Genomic DNA, 27,623 nt, shown 5'->3' on the forward strand with positions numbered 1-27,623 from the left:
AAAGGTATAAGTTTGAAGTTTCTGTTCTTCATTATTTTATAAGAATAATTTTTCTCCCTGAATTTACTGCATTTAAAATGGCATTATCAGCCAATAGAGCAGCTAACAGCTTCTGAAAGCATCACAGCCTGTTACTACTTTTCTTTCATCCTGATTCCTAACCACACTGTCCACCCCTTCCATTGCCTTGAGGAGCACTTATTGGACCTTTGGCTAGGCTGATTAAACCCACTAATCCATCAGAAAACTGTCCACCTTTTTCTGTTCTCCCCTTCTCAAGTAAGTTGGTTTTGTGCTATGTTAGTTGAGGGTTGGGCTGACTGAGCTGATGAAAGGTGTGGCCAGTAGCAGAGACAGCACAAGCAGGGGAGCCTCCAGACAGAAGCAGGGAGATAGAGTAGGGGGAAGAAGGGATTTCTTTTAGGAGCCACTAAATAGTTAAATCCTTTTAGTCCATCTGATGTGCCTTCATCCTTGCAGTTGTAGGGAACTGCAGTCACATGATTTTTGGTGAGACAGGCTCTGATGGACCAGATTTCCAGGGTATTTAGGTACCTGATAGAGTTAGGTGTGTAGATAATTTCAAAAGTCTAGAGGTCTGCTTATCTTTCTATGTTAAAAAAAAACCCAAACCCAAAGAAATCTTTATTGACTTTCAGATACAGGAGATCTATGATCTATGGAGAAGTTTTTGAAAATGTTACAGTAAGTCTGGAAACAACACATAAGCAACAATCATTTCTGAAAACCAAGACCTACTAACTTAATTATGTCAAATACTAGCATGCAATACAAAAATAAATAACAATTATTAAATATCTGCATCAAAAGGTGAATATTTACTTTTTTTTGTAGAATGAAGCTATGCTATTTGTTGCCAAAAGTTAAATCTACTCTGAAGATTCCCACTGATAAACATTTACTTCAGCAGCTGGAATTATGTATAAGGAAACTTCTGTGTCAAGAGAAAGACAAAGATGTCCTGACTATTGTAAAAAGAGTAAGCATTTTTCTTTTCCAGCAGCATTTTGTCTTGGGGTTATCATTAAAAGTTAAGATGATCAAAGTTATGCTTTCTGTTGATTCTCTTAATGTAAGAACAGGAGACTAAAGAATTCTATTGTCTATTATGTAATTTTGAACAATCAAGAGAAGATGTAGTATAGTGCATTCTGTCAAATTTAAGAGAGTTGGTGTTTCCTTGGTTACTTATATTGCAGTTATTTTCTAGTGACTGGGATTCAGGATTTTGGCTCCATGACCATTTGTGAAAAAATAGCAGATGACTAAAGATAGGATTAAAGGTTGACCCTAGTAAAAATGATCAAGTCTTTGAGGTAGAAATATCTTGTTAATCTATTTATTTTACAATATGCTGATAAAGGTTTTGCAGGATTTTGAAATGTTACAAATGTCTTTGTAATGTGAAAATTCACCAAAAAGTACATCTTTAGGGGATGACCATGCTTAGTCTCAAAGAAGCTGTGAAGTAGCTAAAGTAGGTGGCTTCCTTTATAGAACCAGTCTGCAGGAGAGATTGGATGAACACCTGCCTGGAGCATCCTGGCTTGTTCACAGATTCCTGAGTTGTTTTTTCAGTCTTGTTTCCTAGGTCCATGCTCCAGCCATTCATGCTTCTGTGCTTTCCTTGAGTGTATTTTGAGTTCCGTATAGACAGTCTATTGGTCCTTCATTGTGAGTCTCAGCAGGGCTCTGAGAATACTCTCTGGCAGTTTTTAACTGCATTTGTATCACAAAAATACAAGCATAGGCTTCAAATGTTGAGGAAGAAAAGGCATGTTTAATTTTGAATACCACTATTCTAAGCTTCTTATCTGGACAGTTTTTTAGTTAGAAGTGTGGCATGCTGTTGAGTAAGGATGAATAATGTTCTGATTTTCTTTATAGACAGTGTTAGAACTGGACAGAATGGAGATCTCTGTAGATGCTGTAAGTACTTACTAACTTTAATACTGACCAAATACTTTTAATTCCTATTTTCATGTAGTGATTTTTTATTTTTATTGATTTTATTTTGAAGTTTCGGAAAAGATTTTACGAAAATGATTTATTGGATCAAGAAAAAGAGAGACAAGAACATCTCCTTTTGGAAATGGTATATTTTATCAGTACAATCTGTCCTTTTTTTAATAGTTTGTAGCTAAACATTAATGAGCCAATAATTTTAAGGTAGGGGAAGCGCATATTATGGAGAGACCTGGTACGTTCATAATCTGTGTGTGGTTTTGTTTTACACTTTGTCAGTAGGGTTAAGTCCTTCAAAGTAACATACAACTTCCTTTTGTTTACTACCTTAATTTTGGTGTATCAATTAGAAAGGGTAACTGGGATTTCTCAAAAAATACTCACACTTGATGGCTCTGTAGTTCTAAAATCCCAAGCCCTTCAGTACATCTTTATGAAATCTTTTTGAGGGAGCTTAGCTATTTGTCAGGTATGTATAACATAATAAATTGAATAATGAAATGCCTCAGAATTCACATACACCCTCCATAGGCAAAGAAATTAATGTCATAATTTTTTTGTGCCAAGGAGGCTCCATGTGTTACAAGGTTTCCTGTCAGCCAGAAAAAAAGAAAGGCAGGCCATTGAAATCTGCTGCCTGGCAGGAGGGAGATATAATGCAGGTTGTATAGAGTAAAAGGAGCTACAAGTTACTTAGGATTTGGAAGAGAAGTCTGCAGAATGCTTTTCCAACTTATAAACCTATTTATCTTCAGTCATGGGTGTAAGCAAAAGCTGCAGCAGGCACTTCACCACATAGCCTACTACATCTTCACAAAGCCTAGATTAGATTACTGCAGTCCTCTGTTCTGCTGCCTCCTCTCCTGCCTGAGGTGGGAGAAGCTAAGAAGCTGATGGGATTTAGAAGAGGCCGAATTTCATTAGCACAGTTCCTCTGACTTGTAGGAATTTAACTCCTCTGTAGAGAACCAGAACAGGTTCAAGACTGTCCAAAAAATGTCACTTTTTCCTCTTTGGGACTGCTACAGAGTCTATGTTTGTGGCCCACTTTGATGTCAATAGGTACTGCAGGCCTTCTCTTGGGCAGTTGATTTTCTCAGTTTGTGATACCTGTCTCATGTACTTCTTGCCACTTCCCATTAGCTCGAGTCAAAGGTTCAAGCTTTGTTGTCAGGACCTGCATACACATATTCAAAGACTCCAACTTAGCTTTAGCAGTTTTTAGGTAGATACAATTAATGTTTTTATAGTGAAAGCATTTGGAGCTGTGGTAAAATAGCTTCCAGTGCGTTCTGTGTTATCGTGTATTGTATGGTGACATTAATTTTTACCCTGTTTCCACAGCTAGACTTTGGAAGAGCACCTGTATTTTTATGATATATCCCATTGACATGGGCATACCTTCTGTATCACAAAGGTCTCATTAAGCATTGTCTCTGAGAGGCGTGCTTTTGAGGAACTGGAGATGTACACAGTAAATTGTGACATGCTGCAGTCCCAAATAGATAAGGAGCCATTGAACCCAGTTAAATGTCTCTGACTGCTACAGATTTTAATATGTTAATGTGTCCTTAATTTTAGTAATTGACTTAGTAGAAACTATATTCCACCAACCTTGACCTGAATTAATTACCTCTTTTTTTTTCTTTTTCTTTTTTTTCTTTTTTTTTTTTTTTTTTTTTAAACTTGGGTAGTAATTAGAGTGAAATGAGAAAATAGAGTAGAACAATTACGGTTCACTTGACACTTTTTATTATGAACGTAGTACGGAAAATAAGCTAATATTGTATTGGAGTTGGAGTGATATCTGTTCACCAAGAATCCTGAAGCATGTATTGTCTTTTGAAATTATTGATGTAGCTGTGTTAACACTGTCTTCTGTCTGTGGATGTGCTCTCAAAAGGTATTCTAAGGCTACCTAATATTATGGAAATGCAAATAAATTCCATAAGCTTGAAGAATTGTAATACTTGGTTTTGTTTTGCATAAAGGCTTATCAACTGTAGATGTTAATTTTAGACCTTTAAAAAGTGTAAGCATATGTGACGCACCTTACCATTTGAGAAAAAAATTTTCATTGAATTGTATGTTTGAATTAAAAATATTGCCAGTTCTATTATCAGAGAATCTGTGTAGCACGAAAATTTTACATTGTCAGCTGCCGATTTCTGTATCTTTTTAACTAAAAAAAAAGAAGGCCAGGCATAATTTTTATAATTTATAAATGCGAACTTCAACTCTGAGATTGCTTCATAATTCAAGTCAACATTTTTTGGTGTTATTTTTATATAGGATATGTACCCTGATTTCATTCTGTACTATTTAATTGGTTCTCTGGACACTCACTAGGGGTTGTACTAATAGCAGGAGAGAAGAAATTAACTGGTATTTTGGTGATTTGGAGGAAATCCCTAACTGAAACACAGTTTATTTATTTATTTCTGAGTAATACCTAAGAAAATTATTCTTTTTTTTTTAGGAGCAATTAGAAAAAGAGAAGCAGCAAAATGAAGGAAGATCTACAAATATTAATGATAAAATGTTTGAAAAGAAGCGTAAGTTTGTTTATTTGTGTATTGTTTGTGCATGCATTATTCTTCTACAAAGGTAGAAGAGAAGGGAGCGGAAAAGAGACACTTTATACAGTAAATAGCAGATTTTTAGAAAGTGGCAATACTTTTTAATATTTCTAAAGATATTTATGAAAAATGGCCTCGTTATTTTAGAATGAAGACTTTTAGAATGAAGACTTTTGGCTTTATTAATAAAATACATGACACTTTTAGTTCTCTGGTATTTTTCATTTTGGGTTGTAATGTAAGTACTTGTCTGTGGTATTTCTGAAGTGTTACTAGCACTGGATTAGATATTATTACTGTTTACCCCAGGACTGTGATATGTTATGTTCTCTTTCTTTATTTAAAGTTAAGCTCTAAGAGAGAAGTACTTATACTAGACTTTTTCTTTAGGTAGAGACAGTAAAACATCATCAGTGTTGGCAAAAAGTATCACTCTCTCTGTTCCTGGAAGCTCTTCTGGTACATCAGCAGGTAAGAACTCCTTACAAACTCTTCTAGAATGCTTTCATCTCACATCAGCAGGTTAAAACACAGCAAAGCTGCTGTTCGCATTTGTGGGCCAGAGTTTCATCTACCACACATAGGAAAAGATTCCATTCCTAGAACTGAATGCGTTTTCTATGTTTTTTAGTATTATTTTATTCTTTAGTACATAAATAGGTGACATAAGGTTTATTTGTTGTTATTGAAGTATAGAAATCAGTTCCTTCAGCTAGCACAGGTTGACAGAAACTTATATTGAAAAGCCTTCTTAGTTACTGAGGAAATGCAATGATATCCATGTCAAAATTTTTTGCCACTTCTAATTTTAGGCAAAGAAGACAAGAAATCCAAGTTGGTTCGAAGCCAGTCTTTCAGTACTCAAGCACTACATCCGAAATACAGCAACATAGACAAGTGTCCTAAGTACCTTTATTATCTTCATTGCTTACCTCATAGGCAACTGTTTACCTAATAGACAACTGTTATGTAATTATATGCACATGAATCTATAAAAGTAGTGACGTGCTCACTGAATTGTGACCTAAATTTTCAGCTTTCTGTTTAATTGATTAAGGTATGCGGTTTTGAACTGAGGGAAGAAATACCATTTTAAGGCATGCTGAGGCCTACAAATTCTTATTAATTGCTTTTAAGTTAATGTGTGTCACCTTTTATCATATATTAAAAATACTTTTCAATATGAACTGCTAAATCTAAATTCATACATTTCTTAAAGAAATTTCAGCATAACTTTCTCATTTAATTTTTTCGTATAAACTAAGAAATAACCTCAAATATTATTAAACAGCAGGATGATAAAATTGAGAACACTTTTCTGTAATAAGCAATTTGGTTTTGTTTTGTTTGTTTTTTAAGTAAAAGCTCTGCTACAGGGTATACATCTTCAGTATCAGGAATGGGAAAGAGTTGCATGTTATCCTTTAGTGGTAAGTAGGTTATTATATTTTACATTAGTTTTTTTGTCTGGATGCTGAATCTGTGGGCCCCATTAAACAGGCATACTGTAAGATATCATACTCCTAAAGAATGTAGAATAGTAGATATGCAATATGTTTGAGCACTTAATTGCTAGTCTATTTTTCAGATTTTTTTTTTTTTGTTACACGTTCATTTAAATTTACATTTAAAAGTAGTAAAAGTAAAATGAGTTTGGCATTTCTTGGTTGGCATTTTGGATGTCATAAAAAGGTTGGTTTTGCAATTTGACTCCACCTATTTTGCGTGAGGTAAAGGATATTATGTATAACTTCTACTGAACTGGGGAGAGAAACTGCTGTCAGGAAATGCCCCTCTCTCCATTTACTGTTGAAGAGTTTGGATGATCATTAAAGATTAGAATGAGATTAATTGCTTCCTAGAGGAACCTGTATTTTTCCATTCACTACCAATAGACACTAGACAGTTAGTTTAGATGAAACAGCTAAATTTTAAGCCACTAAAGATTGGCCAGTTAAATCCCACTATTTTCATATAGTAAAAGTATTAATCTTCTCTTCCAAGATGTGTCTTCTAATTATTTTTATTTAGCATTCTTTCATAAAAATACTTGAAGAATTGTTAAGTTGAAACCATTCCCTTACAGGAAGTTAAACTTTTGGATTATTGCCATAGGAAATATGCCACTATTGCCACAGGAAAAACAGCTCATTCTGTTCACTCTTTGTGGGGATTTTTTTTGGTTTTTTTGTTTGTTTGGGGTTTTTTTCAGACAAAATTCTATGTCTAAAGTGCAACTCTTTATTTCAGATGATTCATTCCGGACTCATTCTACTGGTAATAGTGGGAATGCCTCCTTCCCTTCCAGTTCTTCTCGCAACTTATTTAACTCAGCTGACCAAAAGAACAATGGAAATAAGGAGAGTCAGTCCCGAAAAATGAGCATGTAAGTGGTTGACAAGAGGTTAAGTCAAGCTTATAGGTAACATTTTCAAAGGGTACTCCAGAGAGCCGTGTAAAATTAAGGCTATATTTATGATACTTCTACGCCCAGATTTTGAAATACTGAAATACTAAGGTAGAAATGTGATGTGTGCAATTACAAGTGTTTTTAAGATTCCATTCCCTTTTAATTAGTCTTTCACATTGTTTCTCCTGCACGTGTTTGCGTTCAGATGGTACATTAGGAGGAGGGTGGAATGGGACAAAGTGAAGGTTAGTGCATTTGATATATAATAACTACAGTCACAGTGGCTTTGCTGCCTGTAGTTGGAGAAATTGGATGTATGTATTGTTAGATGATTTAATTTTTCCTTTTCCTTCTTTTTATGTGCTTATATATGTTTATGTATTATTATGTAACAATTGCATGATGAATTTTGAGAGGTACGATGAACTGGTCCTGCTACTTGTTATTAAGACTGCCTTCTTTGCCTTACCTTAACCATTTAGATAAAAAAAATTCAACGCTAGGCATCTCCCTCAGGCCGGTTTTCTTTAAACATCAGCCTAAACTGTTCAATGTTTTGCAAGAACAAGATCAAAGATGAATTTGTTTTCTCTTGTGATAAAAGTGTAACAGTCTTAGAAAATTGCTGTGATGTGTACTTACTTGGCCAAATCTCTATAGACTCTAGCAGCTAATTCCCTGCAGATTCCTTTTACACTATAACTTGTAGTTCTAAATTACTATCATTGGACTAGCTGTAATTTTGGGTGCTCAAACTGAGATTTTTCTGTACTCTCAGAGATTTGCTTTCTTAGCTGAGGCAGAGTGGAGAAAGGAAAGGAGCCAGCAATAGCAAGAGAAGGAGGTTGTTTAGGAAAGTAGGCTTAAGTGTAATAGCAACTAGAACTAGAAGCTGAAAAGCTGGGGGAAATGCAAGCTGGGCCTTGGAAGTTTGAATAGGTGTGAGAGACCAAGAATGAAAGGATTGTCCAGAACGTGAGGCTATGACTTGCTGGTCAAAGATAATGGAGCTGAGATATGGAGCCCACACCAGACAGGAAAGAGGAAACGCCCTACACTGGTTTGCCAAGTATAAAGAGGAAACAATAATGGTAGTGATAGCTCTTGAGTGGTTCTTTCTGTTTACTTAAGTATCTGTATGAACTCTCATTTTCCACTTCCAATATTTTCAGGTTCCTTTAAAAAACAAACCAAAACAACCCACCGACCTTTACTCACAGATACAAGTTAATAAAGTTCCTAAATTGTAAAATAAAAAGCTCAAAAGTTTAACAAATGTAAAAAAGAGTTCTCTGAACAGCTTGCATTCAGCTACTTGTATACTTGTATACATTATATTATGATACAGTCTCTTGCTGTGTGATCACATAGGTTTTTTTCTATTGGAATTTTACCACCTTCACTGTACAAGATAAAGTTGTTATGGAATAAAATCAAGCTTGCATAATGATATATTGTTTTCAAAACTGCATTTTCTTTGTAGAAAAGGTTGGAAGATTAGTGAATGAAGGTGGACTGTTCATGTTGAGTCAGTGGTTTCACAGCAGAAGTACCTTAGGTGGCAAGTCAAATTGCACTCTATCCCTGACTTGCCAGAGTCTAATGCATTTTCTTAAATATTACCCACAGTACTTACTTCAGATTTTTTATAGGTGATCATTAGGTGGTCACTTATTTCAAAGTGCATGATTTCAAACTCAACAGTTAGATTAGTAGACTTGCTGACATTTTCAGCTGTCTGCAAAGTAAATGGGACATGCAAAGTAAATGGGACATGTATCTTGAGTACATAAACTGACATACAGTGCTACATACTTTCAAAAATTAGGTGTGCTCAAAAACCATGTGCTTTCACTCTCATCACTGTATACCTCTGTTCCCTCTCTTTAAAACCAGAAAATTAGTTCAAATGTTGTAAATTTATTTCAGCAACCATTGTGGAAATTCCAATTACTCATCTGTTTCACAAGGATTTGGGGAAAATAAATGGATTAATATTCATGAAGCAGGTAGATGCAAAGATTAGTTAGACGTATTTTTTACATCGCATAAAATATTTCCAAATTTCAAAGGTTTTTCTATCTGTCACTTCAAATAAAACTGATACCTTTTGTTTGCATACAAAGGGACAGAAAAAGACCCGCACAGCAGTGTGTACCTTTGTCTTTAGACAGGAAAGTGGAATGTAAGAGACTCAGCTTCAAGTCTTGATGTACCATTCCCAAGTGAATACCTTAACAGCAGACTATTTGAAAGTAGGTATCTGATCCAACACAGTGATCTGGATGCTCTGTCTCGTTCATAAAGTCCCTAAACTGCATAGTGTCAGAAGCCAAGAGGATATACTAGGGGAAGAAAAACATTTTTGGAGAAAGAAGAGCAGGCTTAGGATGACCTACATTTAGCTTAGAATAAGAGTTTTAATGTTCTGTGGTCTTATGGGAAAACACATCTCTCTCAAGTTGGTATAACATGTGCTGCACTGTAGATTCAATTTCTCTGTTGTAATCTAGCCCAATACTTAATTGTTTTAATAAAAAAATGGAGCAGCTCTATCAGGAGATATTAAGAGATACAGATACAGGAATGGCTGGTGGTAAAGCGGTCATCTGCATAACCTTGTTGACCACAGAGATGTTTAGGTGTACCTCTTTTATCTTTCTTCTGTTCAGAAAGTCAGTCCTGGTGCTAAACATACACATACTAAAATACAAAAAAGTCAGTTCCAAGGAAACATTATTTTCGGACTTAAATGATGGAAAAATTTAATATCCAAATATATAAGCAGTTGACAGAAATGACTCTGAGAGAAGAATTTGAAAATTGTACAATGAGAGTTGCAATTGAATAGATGCTCATGAATGTCACCATCTATGCACTCACTGAGGCAGGAAACTTGTGAGAAAATAATAATTTAGTATATCTTTAGACTATATTGTCATGTGAATTTACATATGTGCTGATTAAACATTGCACTGTCTGTCTTAATTCTGGCAAGCCTAGCTTTTAGTTTATTGGCTTTGCAACATGAGTAAGGTAACTTCTAATATGTTTCTTTTTCTAAGTAATTATGTGCATTTGTGAAGAATGGAAGATTGGGCAGTAATATGTTGTTTAATAATTAAAATATCAACAGATATAATTAATGAGTCTTACTTCAAAGTGATGTATGTTTGGACAAAATATTATTTAATTGCTTAAGTGTAATCTTTTCCATAAAACTGCTCTACTGAATATTGGCAAATGTTCACTTTTGACAATATAGTGCAGTTTGCAGGGATGAGGAATTTCTGATTTCATATATTCATGTTGTTCCAGGAAGTTTTCAAAACCCAAAGTTACTTTGGTGCAGAACTGAGGTCTTTACTTACCACACTCATGACTTCAAACATTTTGTTTGTCCCATTTCAGAGATAGTTATGCCAATTAAAATAGTCCCTCTTTTTTAAAAATAATGTAGATGCAAGAAAAAGAAAATCTCAGTAAATCCTGATCCAGTGCTTACAAGCAAGTGACAAGAACATGACCATTAGCTTTGGTGTCATTTGCTAGACCTTAGGTAATACTCAGACAATAGAAAATGCAAGAATTATGCTGAAGATGCACCTGTATAACTTAATGGTTGAATCACAGAAGAGATGAGTACCTGATGTTAAGCACCTTATGGAGTAGGCACTGGTTGAGTATTTCATCCCACAAGAGACCTTACTTAAGTCAATTTGCAGAGCAAGTGTGCTTTTATGATTTTCTGTTGAAGAGTTGCCAGTTAGATCATGAATCATCCTAGTGCAGAAATTGACATGATTCATAAACACTGCATTCCATCAAGTAGTCCAATCTTGTATTACTATGCTATGTAGCTTTATTGTCTTATTTTAAATGTTTTCATTTTTATGAGATAAAGATATTTTCTTTTAGGATGAGAATTGCTGTTTTGCTTGAGTTTACATTACTGTAATATGACTGATTTCAATATGCAATTGGTTAAAACCAGATACTTTCCAGAACTTCCATCAATAAAAATATCCAGCTTTATAAATAGCATTTAAGAATTTTGCATCTTGCCTATAGACATACAGATAGTGCCTGTTTTTATTACACTTTCAATTAAAACCTAATTCAAGAATGAGGGGTACAGGTTTTCCATCCTGTAAAAAGTGGGAGTAGATTTGTTGTTGCATAGAAATCAATTTCTTAATAATAAATTGACATCAGTATTTTATAAGATGTCCACAACTGACCTTTAAGACATTCACACTGGGTGTGTGACCATGTTGTAACAATTATATGCATAAGTATCTTAAAGTGGTGTCTTTCATCCAGTCATATAATTCTTTAGGAAGTTGAGTGCAAGATTAAGTAGTTCTGCCACTGATCTACTACACTTTGAGTGATTACTTACAGCTTCTAATCATGTTTTCCTTCCGCTGTTTAAGCTGGTAAGAGTTCTGAGGTCCAGTGGGGCTGGCATGTGATTTAGGTGCCATTTCTAAGACGAAGCTAGTAGATATCCTAACACTGGTGTATTACCGTGAAAGATTCCATCAGCAATTTTGGAGGGGTGAAACAGAGTATCTTGATTTGTTTGTAAATGATATTGTAAAATATGGATGCAAACATTTCCACAGAGTTCTAAAAATTAAGCCCTGTTCTTCCAAAGATCTCTGACCATTACAAACAGTTGTTAATTGACATAGCTACAACTCTGTGAAGCTGAAGAACACTATATTTAAAGATTAAAAAATTAAGGCTATGAAAAGTGCAGAAATTTCCCAAGTAACATGGTCAACAGAAGACTTAGAAATAACATTGTAAAGAGCACTAAGCTTCTCTCTCTTCCCTGTCTCCACTTTCCCCAGATTTTGTCATGGGTTGAGCTGGAGACCTCTGCAATTATTTGTAGCCATGAGTAGACTGCTTGTACTACCTTTACCATCTCACTTACAGGGATCTCTACAGGACCTGCTGTAGAAAACTTAGTGGAGAAATACACCCTTCTTGTGAAGAATGCCCTCAGAATGTGTCTATCTGGCTTTTTCAGTGGGTGCAGTAGAGCAGCTTGTAATTTTTGAAGTACAGCAGCTAAGAGTTATATTAAAAAGTTGCATGCAATAGCAGTTTATTATGTTACGTTATTTAATAATATAGCAACAACATATTATGTGTGTTTCTTCTTTTGTATGAAGAAAAAACAGAAAATCAAACTCTTAGATCTTCTGACAGAAAAAGAAGGGAACCAGAGACTGGTGGAAGCAGCGTGCTGGTGCGATAAGGTGGGAGCAGCAGATGGGACTCTAATGCCTGGAATGAATAAAATGCATCTTGCAATGTTAAAACTTTTTATCGTTTAAATAAAATCCCAAGCTGTAAAATATGTTCCGATAAGTAATGTAATGGTTGCAGAATTCTCATGTTGTAGTGAAATGTTATGAAATACAACTTCAGCTCTGTGCTCTTAACTGCTGCAGCTAAAGAGGGGATTTTGTTTTCTTCAATTATGCCTTTGTAGTTCAAATTCTTGGATTCAGAATGCACATATCCATTACTTAATTGGCTTATTTACAATTTTAGCAAGTCTTAGCACCCATGTTTTATGCAAGAAAGAGGAGGAATTGTTATGAATATGAAAAAGTAATCCCACATTTTAAAGAAACTTCAAACATAATTTAAGACCAAAGTCCAGAACCGTTGATCAGTCTATAAAAAACATAAACTTCAGTAGCATTGTGCTGTGAATTTGGAGGTAATGTACTAAGTACTAGTACTAGTGCAAGTACTAAGTAAAGTTCCTAAAAATCCTCTGTAAGTTTCAAAACAATCTAAAAGCAGATGTCTCCAGATGATATTAAAAAAAAAAGTTTTATTTCCTAAGTTTTGTTGTATAAATACTTGTTTTAATTTTTAGTATTTCAGATTGTATTTTCACTTGAATAATTTATAATGATGAATCTAGTTTTTAATCAGCTGCTATTGCAAGCTATCATGCTTCAGTGATGTCATCTGCATTTGTTTGTATTAATGCTAATGTTTTTATCAAGATTTGTTTGTGGAGAAACATGCGATTCTATTTTAAAAAGTTCTATTTATGCCAATACTTGAGAGACAGCCTATGAAGCTATTGTCAGCTTCTCTATTTCAAAATGGAAGCAGCATAAATATATTGATATCAGAAATATGTGTTTTTTAAAATTTATTGGTATATGATAAAGATGATCTGATCTGTGAATGCATATGCGTGTGTGGTTACTTTTTATAATGTAAAAATATGAATGATGATTTACTCAAAATAAAACCTAGGACAATGCTGTACATGCATGTTCTTGAAAAAAAAATTCTCAGGGCATCTTTTATAATTAAAATAAATAAAAGCATTTACCTATAGAAGGTATTTATTTTAAATAGTAATAATGCTGGATGTATGCTGCTTTGTGTGAAGTACAAAATGTGTCTTTGGATTTAGCAGTGTTTTACTGTCTGAATTCTTAAGCTTCTTACACCGCAGTTAGATTTAGGTGTATTCTCTGTCTTTAGTCACAGACATTGTTTGGATTCTGTGGAAACATTCAAGTTTTCAGTTTGTTCTGCAGCCTGGTGTAAGATCTTGTAAACTGCGGATTTCTTTAAAAGCTTCTTCAAGTATTACGATGTTCAATCTGCAATGTTGATGCAGATATACAGATGACCTATGCTGGCTCCTCCCAGTTTCTGCTTTTGTCTTTAATGAAAGCAGACACTCCCAGGTCCCCAGGGACAACTAACTCAACCTGCCAGCTACAGGTGCTCACCCACAGGCCGCAGGAGACTGCTCAGCCATTCTCAGTCTGAATTCTGCCAGGGACCAAACTCAGATCTGCAGTACCCAGCTGCAGGACAGGACTCAAAACTGTTTGACCCTCAGATGCCTTTACAAGAGCAATGCAGAACAGCCAGTAAGGTCAGAAACTTGAATCCAAGCTATTTCTCCCGTTAATAAGCATGTAATGAGTTCCGTATACAGTCTGTCATTTTTTTCTTATTGGCTGTCATTTGTCTGTCATTTTTAACTGGTTAATTTATTTAATGCTGATAACACATGCTCCACTCAATAACCCTACATGTATTAAATTCCTGCTATGTAATCTTTAAATGCTCTGTTTAGACATTTTTTGGTCTGCACATCTTCCTTGTACAAAACTCCTGCTTTTGTATATTTTCATCAGTCCTTCACACTACAGACCTCCATCCCAGCAATCTTTTTTGGGGCTGCTTACTTCTGGGTTGCTTCTGTTGGACAGCACCAATACTTTTGAACCCTTTGCAGCATTGTTTTTACCTGCAACTCAGAATAACAGCTGGAGGTCAAGTATACAGCAGTAATTGGGTGGTTCTCTATAGCAGCATTCCTCCTATTAATCATTCGGAGGCACGAAGGAGTGATTCTCTTTCTTTCTGGGTACATTCATACTGCAATGTGGAGTTAGGTTAGATGCACCTTCGTAGTCTAGTCAGATACCACAGTCTGCCTGCTAAATCCTTTTGTGAGCAGCTTACACCAGTGTCGGGGTTGCTGTGGGTAAACACTTAATGGTAAGCAAGGTGATTTTTAGAGATGTTTGCCAGCTTTACCCTGTAATGTATCTTTTTTTATCTTCTCCTGCAGATGCATCTATCTATGTGTGTGTTCCGATAGACACCTTTGAGGCTTCTATGCCAAATGATTTTGAAAACTCTTCTGCCCCCTTTTGGGCAGCTATTTTGTGAAGGCTGTATAAGCAAGTAGAGTAATGCTTAGATCTGTTATATATAGCTAGAAGTAGCTTTTTGCGTTGTTTCAAACTTTATATATAGGACTCTGCTGCTAATTAAAATTTACTAACTGTTAAAGATTTTGCTGTTCTGTTGAAATCACTGCACTACTTGGTTAAGGTGAATTGTATTTACATCATGGAAATATTTTTCTGAAACATTTTGGCAATATTCTGCTAACATTGAGGTCAGTAGGCTCTTAAGTCTCATCAGAACCGAAGATAACATTGAGGAATATCAAGCTCCAATGTTTGGGAATGAGCTTCCTGAATATTTGAATCTTTGGTTTTCATTCAGACTTATCACTAAAATGTTGAATTTTTAAAATTCACTTCTCTGGGGATTTTTTAATTTGCATAGTAGGTTTTACAAAACACATTTTTGTCACTTTGTGCCTTAGTGAATTTAGCTTGTCACTTGGGCATTAATAAAATATTTATAGGATGACCTACTGCTAGCTGGAGAGACAAAACAGGTTTTCACATTTTCATATTTCACTGTCTTTTTATTCTAATGTAAATTAATAAAATAGAAATAAAGCCTCTTACATACCCCAGAATAGAAACTGTTACCTTTATTCACATTTCTGTTGGATCAGCCACCCTACCAATGAACAGTAATGTTTTAAAAGTTTCTTCAAAAATCATAAAAAGGAACGGTCGGTCCACCTTGATGACAGGAGGCACTGTGAATGCAATTATTTCTGACCCACTGGCTGCTGTGGCCTCAGTTCCTTCTTCATCCACTTCAATTACTGCCTTTTGGACAACCTGAAATGCAATGTAGAAGTATAATGTGACAGAAATAAAATGTGACAAATAAATATTAACATGAAGAATGTTTTGCAAAGTGCAAGGCATTCAGTTGAAGTAGGCTTCTATTAAGGATTAAAATGAGTCAGTCTGTGCAATCTAGCTCTGTCTGTTAGACTGGTAGACCCATACACTGTTTACTTCAGCAGCAGACAAGTTGGTACAGTCACCGTGACCACAATACTTACAGTGTGGACACTAGTTCAGGTGTCATTGTGCTTTTCCATGTTTCTGAGTATAGGCCTCACTTAGATATTTTGTTCTTGCAGCTGGTAGCATGAAGCAACCATTGCATTTGTATAGTGCTCCTCTTTGACACCTGACTGTACAAGGGAGAGTTTCTCAAAGAGGGAGGTGTGTTTTCATCAGTCACAAACACTGACTGGATGGATACGTCATTCACAGCTGATTTTGTGAGAGCTTAGGCAAATGCACCAACCCTGTTTTTTTTCCTGTATATTTCTAATTTGTACACTTGGTAGCAGAGAGTAAACATGTACAGCAACGAGGTACAATCCTGGATTGGTTTGAGGACCTTCCCTTCCCACTGAAATCACAGCCTGCCAGGATCTGATTCTTTTCCTTTTTTGTTCTTTCAGCCTGCATGTAGCTCTGAGTGCTTCCCCTGTATTTGGGTCTATATTGGTGAACTGCTTACTCAGCTAGTGCATTCCCAACTTCCGAACTCCTAATTCTAGGAATAATTTACCTGAAGATGGTTGAAGGAGTTCAGCAGTGTTGAGGTCTCTGCTAAACATTCTTAAGTAATGAAGCTTCTAATAATGAATCATGATTCACAGGGACAGGATGCTCCTCTGGCACTTTGTAGCTGATGCACATATTGCTTTTAATATCAGTTAGCAGCTACTATTCAAGTGTAATTTTTTCATAGCAGTAGAGTTAACTTCTGAGAATCAGCATGGCATAGGTATATGATCAAAACGAAGGGAGAGAAGTGCTGCAGATTGCCATTGTATTTCCCCAAAATGAAATAGTTTATGCCAAAATGAAAATCAGTGCAATGTTATCTGTTAAATATTTATTCTTAGGATGTTACATTTTCCCAGAAGGGTTATTTTGTTAAGTCAGCACAATTTTGAAAACTGTAGTTCAGGGCCTAGAGTTTTTGAAACTTGTATAGAAGTGTTTATCACACCACCTGTTAACAGTTTTGGCAAATCACAAAGGCTTCTGTAAAGAGTTGGTGTAGGGAGACATGTAACAGCAGCACCAGTAGCTTAGAAGGATTCTTTCTGATGGGATCGAAATACTTGGAGGGAGGGTGCGATGAAGATGGAGTCAGGCTTTTTTCAGTGGTGCCCAGTGGCAGGACCAGAGGTAGTGGGCATAAACTGAAACACAGGAGGTTCCCTCTGAACATCAGGAATCACTTTTTCACTGTGAGGGTGACCAAGCACTGGCACAGGTTGCTCAGAGAGGTCGTGGAGTCTCCTTCCTCGGAGATATTCAAAAGCCACTTGGACATGGTCCTCAGCAACCGGCTCTAGGTGGCCCTGCTTGATCAGGGGGATTGGACCAGATGACCTCCAGAGGTCCCTTCCAACCTCAACCATTCTGTGGTTCTGTGAAGTCTCTCCCAGAGTTATGGTCCTAGGTTATCAACGCTATACAAGCCTATACAACTAGAAGCAGTTGCGTTATACAAATTCCTTACATAGGTTTATAAAGCTATGCTTTTAAATCCTATGTCAAATTAATCTCATTTGAGTCTTGTTTTCCTCAACTGTTTATAAATTCAGCTTGTTGCAGAAATTTTGTTACTTTAATGTATGAAATTGTACTTAGCATTAATTGCATTTCATCTTGTTCCAGACACTCTCGTTCTTGAGGTCACCAGTTTCTCTGTGTGGTATCTCTCTTATCTTCTTTGTTTGACCATGCCTCTTCATTTTCTATCATCACCAAATTGTCTTTCTATAGACTAGCTGTTTCTTCTTAATGAGACATCTCTGGTCGCATAGACCTGTTCCCTTCTTGATATTGGTGTGACTGTCAAGTCCTTTCTCTTCCATTCTTTTCTGCCTCTCTTTTCTATCACTCTTTTGAAATTCATCTTTGCTCTCCCTTAAATAGTGGTACTGAGTTATCTTCTCCTCCTCTTTTTCAGTGGAGCTGTGTTCCTCTTGGCCATTCACCACCCTTGCCTTTGCCTGTTTAAGTGTTGATCTTTAAAAGTTTTGGTGTATGAAATGGAACATTGGAATGGGTTGGAATATGATTGTGTTGTGCTGATGCTTTGCTGTGAGGTTCTGTTTTTTTCTCTGCCAAGGTATGCAGAAGGAAAGGCAGGACTGCTTCGACTTCTTTCTCACTGTGACCTTTTTGAGATTTTATTATTTGAAATTTCTGAAGTTCTTTATTTGTTAAGAAGAATACCTGTTTCTGGACTGTGTGTTGAAGGATTCCCTCTTTGGGTTCCCTTTTTGCCTTGGCTTTTGCCATTTGACTGTCATTTACAGTGTCTTTCATGTTCACAGTTTTTGTTTAATTGTATTCCTTCCCTACCAACTATATTCTTTGTGAGGCAGAGCTTTCCTCCTGTGATGGGTTAGCTTTGGAAGGTGTTGAGCACGTATGAAATGTAACCGCCCCTTACTTCTACACACCTCATACTTGAAGTGGGATCCATACTGATTAAGGTGTGCAGATTGCATATACTTGGCGGATGAGGTCCTTTCCTATTAGTATCCCTGTAAGCATATATAAATGGCCCAGCCAAAAGACTATGTCATATACTATTATAATCCAAATAGCAAATAATTTTAGAAGGCTTACCTGTGAAACTGCTACGTATCCTTGATCTGTGAGATGACTAAGATCTGCCATACGTGTAAAGAGATTTTTAATTCCAAGAGCATGAAGCAGTTTCTTCATTTTGTATTTTTGCTCTAGTTTGAACTTTGGAAATGAAATATCCACTTTTCTGTTTGGAAAAAAAAAGTTCAATGCAAACTTGGACTATACAGTAGATCACTTGACTGCTGAAATGCACGCTACTCAGGATTTAAGCTTTGCACAGAAAAAGAAGTGGCAAAAACTAAAGAGTCTCTGCTGGAATTTAGGTTGGCAGAATATCATCTCTGACCTGTTCTCTGCCGAAGATGCTAGAAATCATTTCCTTCTCTGTATGAAATACTTCTACCAGTACTTACAGTGCCCTGGTGCTAAGGTGACACACTAATTTATTGACCAGTGAAAAGAATTGTCACTTCAGGAATCACATTTCACAGGAATAACTTGGGTTTACATTTTCATATTCAAATTTATCCATTACTCTGGGTTTCCTGATAGGAAAGGGATAGGAAGGGTTTCATAAATATACTGCTTATTTAGATTTATTGTGCACTTAGCCTGGCAGTGCTAAATTGAAGGAGAGAGAAGGGAAGGCCTACGGAAGAATTTGGAAAGTCTTGGTTGACTGTGCCCTCAGAGAGACAGGCATTTCTAAATGAGACAAGCCACAGACTTGTCACCTTAGAGTAGAAGCTTGCACATGCCACTTGGGCTGTGGGTAGGCCATTAAAGGATCTCTACTCTGTAGATACCTAATGCCACACAGACACCAGCATGTGAAAAGGGTTAGGAAGACCAGCTAATCCTTTTTGTGCTTTGTTGCTTTGTTGCAATAAACATAAAAGACATAAGGCCAATGGGTGTCAAAGCAATACCTGGTTTTCATGTTTCCAAGCCAGGATTCCACAAGCTCCATAGTCAAATGGTCTTCAAGTGAAATGTAATCTCCCTCCTTTTCTGGGATGACAATCAGCATGTGGGCTTTCCCTCTGTAGGGTAGCTTTATCACAGTGCATCTTAAGTTGTCATCAAAAGTTGAATTAACTGTATCTGACTTGAACATCATGGGTACCTGTACACTTCTGTATTTGTTTATGTGGAAGGTCTCCATTTCTGTGAATTTGGAATTAAATGGATAGACCCACTTTCCTGAGGACAGAAAAAAATTAAATAATTATGTGCATTCAGACTTGTTCAGAAAAATGTTCAGGAACCCTTAAAAACCAGTATAGGATATTTTCTGTATCTAGTTGAAGTGGATTTCAGTTGTGTCTGGGATAAGTGGATGGCAATTGCAGCATATTTAGTGTATGCGCTTCAAAATTTTTTACAGCAGGAAAAGGAAGTAATCCACAAAATAAACCCCTTCTTTTGCAGGGAAAGAAGGGAAATTTTTTTCTAAGGTTGATTAGTTGCCAGTCAAGTACAGAACTGATATCTTTTTTGTTTACTGAATGCCATGTGAGCATCTGTCTTTTATTAACATCACCTTCTGTGAAATTCTCTACCAGCTGTTCAACATCCTGTTTTTAAATTAATTATACAATCTTTTGGATGGGGATTCAGCAGTGCACTTACTTGTAAGGTGCACTGGAATGTGACCTATACTAATGATTCTGAGCTCTCCCATTGCTTTAAACATAGCCACAGCTATTTTTGTCTTTTTTTCTTATTTTCTGCCAGGGAAAGTAACCTTGGCATTGGACAAACTGCACTTTTGTAAATAGGAAAAAATAAACTTAGTCTGTAGGGAGGCTGTATGGCTGAGGGGTAATTTTCTTTGTTCTCGTGTGTGCATTTATTTTAGTGGGGTTTCTGTGGATGGCATCTGCTGAGTGCTTTGGCCTGGAGTAGTGCCTGTGACTGTGGTTTCTCTTCACAGCATTCGTCTCGCGCCCTTTGTCGCCCTAGCTCTTTGTCTTTGCTTTTTACCTAACTGTGTGTCTCTGGCTTCTGTATGGCTGTTTCAGAGGAAAGGGTGGGCTATGGCTCCCTGTCATTGCCAGGACCCCCTTTTGGAGTCCCTTATCTATCTTCCAAGCCAGTGGTCAGAAAGACCTCAAAAGCAGGAAAACGAGCGTAAGATATTTGGCAGTAGAGGACCTCTACACAGAAGTCTTTGCGCATCACAGCCATTTCTTTCCCTCACCCTGTAAGGTAGTATAATGGGGTACTTCACCACTTTGGTTCCTCTGGGGAAAAAGATTCTTGACTGAAATAGAAAATTACTTTTGTTTTCGTGATTTTGTGTACTATGTAAAATCAGACAATGATTATATGCCCAGTATCCAGCATTCAAAAGACTATAATGATTAAATCTTTTTCATTTTAATTGGTGAGTGAAAATTAAATATCCTTTTTAGTCATAAAGAAGGATGATGCAGAGATGGATTGAGATAGTTTAATACAAGTCTTTTTGTTCTCTTTGAGACTCGGTTGTATGGAAGAATTGCCTGGAAGAATTGCCTAGAAGAATTTTGGGTCCCTATCATGAAAAACCATTTCACATTAAATAAATCTAATAGAAGAAAGTAAATATAGATAGAAATGTAGAGAAAACAGGACATCTGAATTCATTTAAACTTCCCCTAATGTAGCTGAAGTTAGAGTTCTGATTCTTCTAACATATAATAATTTTGCAAAATAAAAACAAGTTACCTTTAAAGATGATGTAGTCCACAAGTAGCAGTTTATTGTGGCGGTCAAGCTCTTCCAAAAACTCTGGGATTTTTCCTTTGGTCCTTTTGTTAATATTTTGATTTATGACAAATTTTGCCTGTGTAAAGTTTTGAAAGTTCACTCTCAGGAATTCCATATCAAAGTACTGCTTAGATAAGTTGAGGAAAGACTCCTTGAGTCTTAAGTCCTTTTGGATAAAAGAAAGAGTACCTTGCACAAGGAGAAGTTCTTCATTCATTGTGATGTTATCTTTCAGTTGTTTAAACAAAGCTGGTAAATGATGGTGATCCACTCTGTCCTTCAAAGCATGGAAGTTTAGACCTTTTACTATTTGTCTCTGTGTTTCCCCTTTGGCTGCCAGCATATATGCAGTCATGAGAGCTGCTACAGAAAGGGGAGAGATGATTACATTGTTATCATGTGTCACTGCAATTTTTCTGTAGAGGTTAAATCCAAAATTTGCAGTCTTTTCAGTGAAGTTGTAAAGAGTGAACTCTTCGAGACCTTGTTCTTCAAAAGGCTTAGAGATATTTTTATGATGATGCCACTCTTCAGAAATATTGACATTTTTCTTTCTTTCCAAGAAATTCTCTTTTTCCTTCTTTGGAGTTTTAGGTTTGATGCCAGCTGTGCTGATTTCAACACATATTTCGCTTAAGAGAAGTAGGTAAATTCCTGTTTTCATGTTGACATCCAGAAATGAGCTCTTCTTTTTCTAGTAAAGAAAATGGAGGGGGGAAAAAAAAAAAGTTTTAGTTTGTTGTTCTATTCACAATGCAAAAGGTCATAGATGTAGTAAGCTGGTCTTTCTGTGTTTCCAGTGTATATACTCTAAACCTAAGATCTGGTTCCTATCTGAAAGGTCAAATTTAGATCAGCAAAAGTGAGAAGTTTCCAACATCATTAAGTGAATCCAGAAGAAATACCATGATCTTCTGGTATTGGTGGTTCATGTCAGAAGTATTTCACTGATTTTTCCCTTGCTAACTTGTAATTCCTTTGCAAAATCAAACCCAGATTTCAAGTACAATATGCAGCTCAAAGATGAAAAATCAGCTTGTTGGGCCTGTGCTGCAGCTTTCGCTCCTGTGAAGTTGATGTCATCTATAAGCACAAGAATTCTAGGCAGCGTGTGGTGGAAATGACATTTTTCCTGGAGAGCTCTGACTAATTCTAGAAAATTTGGATGGCAACCCACTGAAAGCTGAGAGACCTGTAACTCCCTTTCTGCACTTCATTGGCACTGGCAGGTGTGATTGTGTTCTCCGTGGTTTGTGTCTTAATCATGGTTGCCATTCCTATTGGATCCATCTTTTCCTGGATAATGGTAGTGGCCTGACAGTTACCATCCCTTCTGTAGAAATGCTGACCCTTGATATTTGTTACCTGACGTGTTTTATATTAGTGGCATGCTGTATCAACAAGATTCAACTCCTTAGGGGAAAAAAAAAAAAACACTTGAGAAGCACAAAAAGTGTCCGATTTTTCTGGTATGATAAATGCCAACCCAGAAAACAGTCTGGTCTTGAGAGTTAGAGAATATTGTATTAAAAATTGTCTTTTTAAAACAGACACTTAAATACCTGTATGTTATACACAAAAATCAAACTACAGCCACTAGGTTTTGTTCCAGAAATGGTAACTTCCAAGAACCACACAGAAGACTATTTATTTATGTAAATATTTTTGAAATATTTCAGATGTAACTCAGAGAATGCTGGAGTTCTGCAATGCAAATTACTTTTACAAACTTTGAAAAACAGAGTTTTGCCATGTGACTTGTGCCTTGTTTTCTCAGAAAATTTTTTTAGAAGGGTGTATTTTTCTGGTTATGTAGAAAATTAAAATCAGACAAAACCAGTCTGTCTTTTAGAGACTGCCTTAAGCCAAACTCATCAGAATAAATCAGGATTAACTCTGCTGACATATAGATTGCACAAAGCTGGTCTAAGACAAGGCAGAATCTGTGCCTATGGGACTTTTACCCATTCACTCATCTAAACAAGTAAAAAACACAGTCTTGAAATAGGTAGCCATAGCGTAACAGGGAACTACAAAGTAATGACACCTGGTGAAGGTGAGCTGTTTTCACAGATGTGAAGGGAAACAAAGATCCTAATTTAATGTGGCACTACTAGCTCTTTGTCAAGCAAACATTCTTTCAGGGATACTGACTATTATTGAAAGGTTGTTGTGCTCAAAGACACCCATAGTTAAGTGCTTTTATACTGTATCTTGCTCTTTGATTCACTTATTTACCAGAAATGTTCATTTGGGAAAAAAATAAGACACAGTGCAGATTTTAATGGCATCTGTAATTATACTTCTTGCCCAGTCAGCTCTTCCCTTGATATGTTCTGCTTGTCGATTGTTGGAGAGCAGGGCTTCAGATGCTCTTATGACAAGTATAAAAACCCTTCTGTCTAGTTCATTTTTAGTATTGATAAAACATCTGGAGCTTAGTATAGAAGCAATAGGTGAAGCATTTCTACAAACGTGAAGGACTGTACTGATGTGACCCTGGAGAATCAGGAATGGTTTAGACATAGGAAATTTTTGCCAGTGAACCCGATCAGCACTCCACTGCCAAAAGCAACCTCAGAAAGTAAGTCAAAGTTTTGTGAAAACCTAGATAGGTATTGTTAAGACATACCAGGTTTTGTATGCAACATACATAGCAGTGGTCAAGGAGACATCACGGCTACTGCCTTTGTATCCCTAGGGATAACACCCTAATATATGGCTGCATCAAGAGGGCCAGCCTCTAGCTCAGCAGGAGAACAGGGTTGAAGTTCTAACCTCAGTATCTGTACAGAGCAAAGTGTTGCAGCTACTATAGTGTGTGCTTCTGTTGAGAGCCTGGTGTGTACTGTTGTTTCTAGTAAGTCAATGTGCAATTTCTGTGTTGCTGCCCATACTTACCAAGCCCTGAAAAGATTATGGGGCCCAGGACTGAACATACAATGTCATTGTGAGGAATGCTTGCCTTTCATCATTGCATTTCACTTTTCATCCTTCTGCTATAGGTTGTTTATTACTCCATTCAGGCCATTCTCCTGATCACATGCCATAGGATTTCCTGTTCTTTTATACTTCACTGTCCAGCAAATGCTGAAGCAGGTTTGTCAGTGGCGTCTCCTCCCTGAAAATACCATGTTTCAATGTCAAATAGCACAAGGATGAAACAGTTGTTCTGTGCTTAAAAATGCAGTTGTTCTATGCTTAAAAAACTTGTATTTTGCACAAGTTGTGATTTCTGAGCAAAGTTAATACAGGGTTTCTCATCTGTCCAACAAAATGTTTGGTGAGAACTAGACACATCTTACAGAAGGCCTCAGGCAAACTTTAACATCAGACATTGCTTGTGTAACTTTGCATGTGCAAACGCACTTTTCAAGCATAAAATGCAAATACACTTATCATTCATCTTTCCATCAAAGCGTTATATGAATTTCTCTCCCATACAGCAGTGTCGAATTGCACCTTATGGAGAAATCTTGAACGGTCACAATCTTTGGAGACACATTTTCCCATTGTAAATTAAACAGGATGTTCAAGACCACCAAGCCTGCACAGAATCCTTTTGTATAGCAGTGGCATGCAATGGGTAAATGAGATGAAAAGATGGATTATATGGCCCATCATTAAAGTAGTAAGTGATTCCACAATCTAGAAAACACATGGAAACTATTAACTACTCCTTTTAAGTTAAGGATCTATAACATCAAATTACGGTCATTGTATAATTTGTGATTTGGCATATGGGAAAGCTGGTTTTATTTGATTGCCATTTATTCAGAGTTCAGCTGAATTTCACAGTTGCCTGATTCAGGCTGTGGGAGTTAGTTCTGAAAAGGTATGTTGATGTGAGTACTGAGACATTTGGGTGCCAAGTCACAGGGTGCTTTTGGCAGTCAGGTGGTGTGCTATTTTCTTTTGAGATAATAGGTCACGTTCTGTACTTGGTGCAACACAGATGGGCTGTAATGACTTAATCGGGATGCAGTGAAATCCCTGAATGCTATGCCTCCTCTTGAGAGCATGGCAGCCAGGGAATGGAGTAAAATATGCAGCGTACTGTAGTTGTGAATATTTTTTCTTTATTTTTCTTGCCCATTAACTCATGCTTTATTTTCAATGAGATTCCCGGTGTCTGGATTCTGCAGAACTGGAATAGGGAAGGGAATGACTTGACTTCAGCTGCTGCCTTGCTGGACAAATGGTGCCTGTGTCTTCTACAGGGTTGGGATACTTACTCTCCCCTGACAGACTGCAAGCAGTGCTGTTAAGAGCTATTACAGTAACTGCAAGGCATTTCTGCTCCTTAGGTAGTGACCCACTTCTGTGGGAAGTAACATAAGCACTGAGGTATTACTGTTCCTGCCACAATGCTATGCCTACCCTGGCAGCAAAAAAGGAGGTCCTTTCTCCTGGGAGTCATCCCTACTTCAAAGAGGTGTCCTTGGACACTGCCGAGTCAGCTCTAGCATAGAGACAGGGATTGGAAAATTTTGCTTTTGATCATATTCAGTCACAGAGAAAGGGCTTTCTGCAACAGCAGCAGTACCTCTAAAAGAGCAGCAGGCCTAACTGCTCACTAGACATTGCAGAGCACCAGCTCTTCCCCGTCTTTTCTGGGGATAGTGCAATTCCTGTGCAACATGTGACAGGGTCAGACGTCACTGTTACGTCTGTCTCTGAGAGACTCTCTAGGACAGCACTTGGCTCACGACGGCCACCAGATCCCACCAGGAGATGTGAAGGGACTGAATGGGGAAAGCGGTGAGCTGCCTTCCAGAGGGCTCTGCCTTCCGAACACAAATGGGTTGCAGACTGAAAGGACAGGGCAAAAGCAGAAGCACTTGTTTACAGCCACGTCCCAGACCATTCAACACTGAAGAAAAGAGTCCTGCATCCTCAGGCATACATAAATGCTACTGATTTGGCTGTTAGGAACATCACAGGAGTACAGACCTCACAACTGCACTAAGCATTCACTGCAAGTTTAAGATTGCAACAATTTAAAGTTATTACAGCAGCTTTGTTGCACACCTTTAGTAACAGAAATAGAGCATGTCCTCTAGGACTAGGAAAGACAGTTCTGGCAACAATAAAATGGTATATTTGCACATTATAGGCTTGTATTTTTAGACCTGAGTGAAGCTTATTGCTAATTTTAGAGAATCCACTTTATGCAGAGTAGACAGTTAATTAATAAACATATAATTGGTAGAGCAAAGTTAATATTCTTTCCATTTTAAGAAATACTTGTTTCTAGTAGTCTCAGATATCAAATAAGTTTCTTGCTCAAACGCATTTTTCTTCTGAAGGCATTGGAGCAAGAGAAAAATCAAATATATTAGAATGCTAATTAAGATTTAGAACCATTTAAAACATCACATTTAGAGAATAGCTGATAAATATATATAATTATGTGTATATATATATATAAAAAAGGTAATAATCCTTCCCTTTACAATCTAAATGCTTCATATAAAACTTGTCTTACCTATTAGGTAGCTCCTCTGTTACTTTTCTCAATCAACTAGGTTTAAAAGCCAGATGAAGATGTCTGTCCCATATAGAAGTTTTTCAACAAATATTTGCTCTTCCAAAGAGTGATAATCTGGTCTTGTCAGTTATAAATTAACTGCTTTATAAACACCAAGTATTGTGTTTCCCATAAATGGCATAATGAGGGAGGGTTATATTCCAGTAAATACACTGTATCTTTCATGAGAAACAAGAGAACAGTAAACTCTTTGCATCCAGCCCTTCGGCACCCCGGCAGGATTTGGCCCCGCACATCCAATTGCCCATGAGAATTATTTTACAAGCAGGCTCTGAGCTACTCGGTGGTGGAAGCAGTATCCAATCCTGCTTAAAATACCCCCTTTCGTAAAAGAATATGTCACTGTTCACCAAGGCGGGGGGAACAAAAGAGAGGCAGGGAGCAGGTACAGAACATTTGTAGGGGTGTTGTCAGCTTCCTCACCCTGCAATTCAGGCATTCCTTTTAGGGGAGAGACCAGGACTTCACTCTCTGTTTCCAGAGCATGCCAGCTATTCAGTAACATATCAGTATGCCAAAATTAACTGACTGAAAAGAACTGAGTGATGTTTCTCCTATAAAACACAAAATGGGGGAAGCTGATATTCCTGCAAAAGTTGTACAGAGCTATGGGAAGTAAGAATAAACTTTTTGAATTTTCAATTGGTCTTGCTTGGACAGATTTCACAGGCCAGTTTTGGGTCTTGAGCATTATTAGTTGGGCAAAGCACATTCTTTAAGACATACAGTTTACTCAGCAATTTCTGTAGTGTGGGCATGATCTAAACTCTTCACTATTTTGATCATTGGCCAGATTCCAAATAAAATATAAATGTGGAACTCCCTATCTTCCCCTCATGCTCCTAAATTACTTTTTAAAATACTCCCAAATGAAACAGAACATTTCATTCTGATTTGGATTGTAAAAGAAAAAGAATTTGGCCTTAAAATTTGAGATAAGGGGACTAGTCTCTATTCTGTGAAAAAAATTATTATATGCAGTCTAA

General features: G+C 36.9%; 2 protein-coding genes across 2 annotated transcripts in view; one reads left to right on the forward strand and one right to left on the reverse strand.

The window, feature by feature from the left end:
• Positions 1–12,186, forward strand: part of PPP4R4 (protein phosphatase 4 regulatory subunit 4) — a 74,336-nt gene extending 62,150 nt beyond the window's left edge. Inside the window, exons 17-25 of the mRNA XM_075712712.1 lie at positions 856–1,000; positions 1,909–1,950; positions 2,042–2,116; positions 4,466–4,541; positions 4,956–5,036; positions 5,378–5,471; positions 5,925–5,995; positions 6,816–6,951; positions 12,162–12,186. Of these exons, the coding sequence (XP_075568827.1) occupies positions 856–1,000; positions 1,909–1,950; positions 2,042–2,116; positions 4,466–4,541; positions 4,956–5,036; positions 5,378–5,471; positions 5,925–5,995; positions 6,816–6,951; positions 12,162–12,186 (745 nt within the window). The remainder of the gene's footprint in view (positions 1–855; positions 1,001–1,908; positions 1,951–2,041; positions 2,117–4,465; positions 4,542–4,955; positions 5,037–5,377; positions 5,472–5,924; positions 5,996–6,815; positions 6,952–12,161) is intronic.
• A 3,152-nt stretch (positions 12,187–15,338) lies between these two features.
• On the reverse strand, positions 15,339–21,774 carry SERPINA10 (serpin family A member 10). Its single transcript, XM_009480240.2, has 4 exons — positions 21,045–21,774; positions 19,262–19,535; positions 18,369–18,516; positions 15,339–15,530 (listed from the first exon to the last, which is right to left on the reverse strand). The coding sequence occupies exons 1-4, from the start codon at positions 21,748–21,750 to the stop codon at positions 15,339–15,341; spliced, it is 1,320 nt and encodes a 439-aa protein (XP_009478515.1). The 5' UTR covers positions 21,751–21,774.
• Between the last annotated feature and the right edge of the window lie 5,849 nt (positions 21,775–27,623).

Source organism: Pelecanus crispus, chromosome 6 (assembly GCF_030463565.1).
Source record: "Pelecanus crispus isolate bPelCri1 chromosome 6, bPelCri1.pri, whole genome shotgun sequence".
Classification (NCBI taxonomy): Eukaryota; Metazoa; Chordata; class Aves; order Pelecaniformes; family Pelecanidae; genus Pelecanus; species Pelecanus crispus.

Excerpts from the sequence above, each read along its gene's own strand:
- SERPINA10 (XM_009480240.2), bottom strand. The coding sequence starts at position 21,750 with ATGAAAACAGGAATTTACCTACTTCTCTTAAGCGAAATATGTGTTGAA. Across the intron at positions 18,517-19,261 it reads CTTGGAAACATGAAAACCAG|AAAAGTGGATATTTCATTTC; the intron begins GTATTGCTTTGA and ends TTTTCCAAACAG. Across the intron at positions 15,531-18,368 it reads GATACGTAGCAGTTTCACAG|GTTGTCCAAAAGGCAGTAAT; the intron begins GTAAGCCTTCTA and ends ATTGCATTTCAG.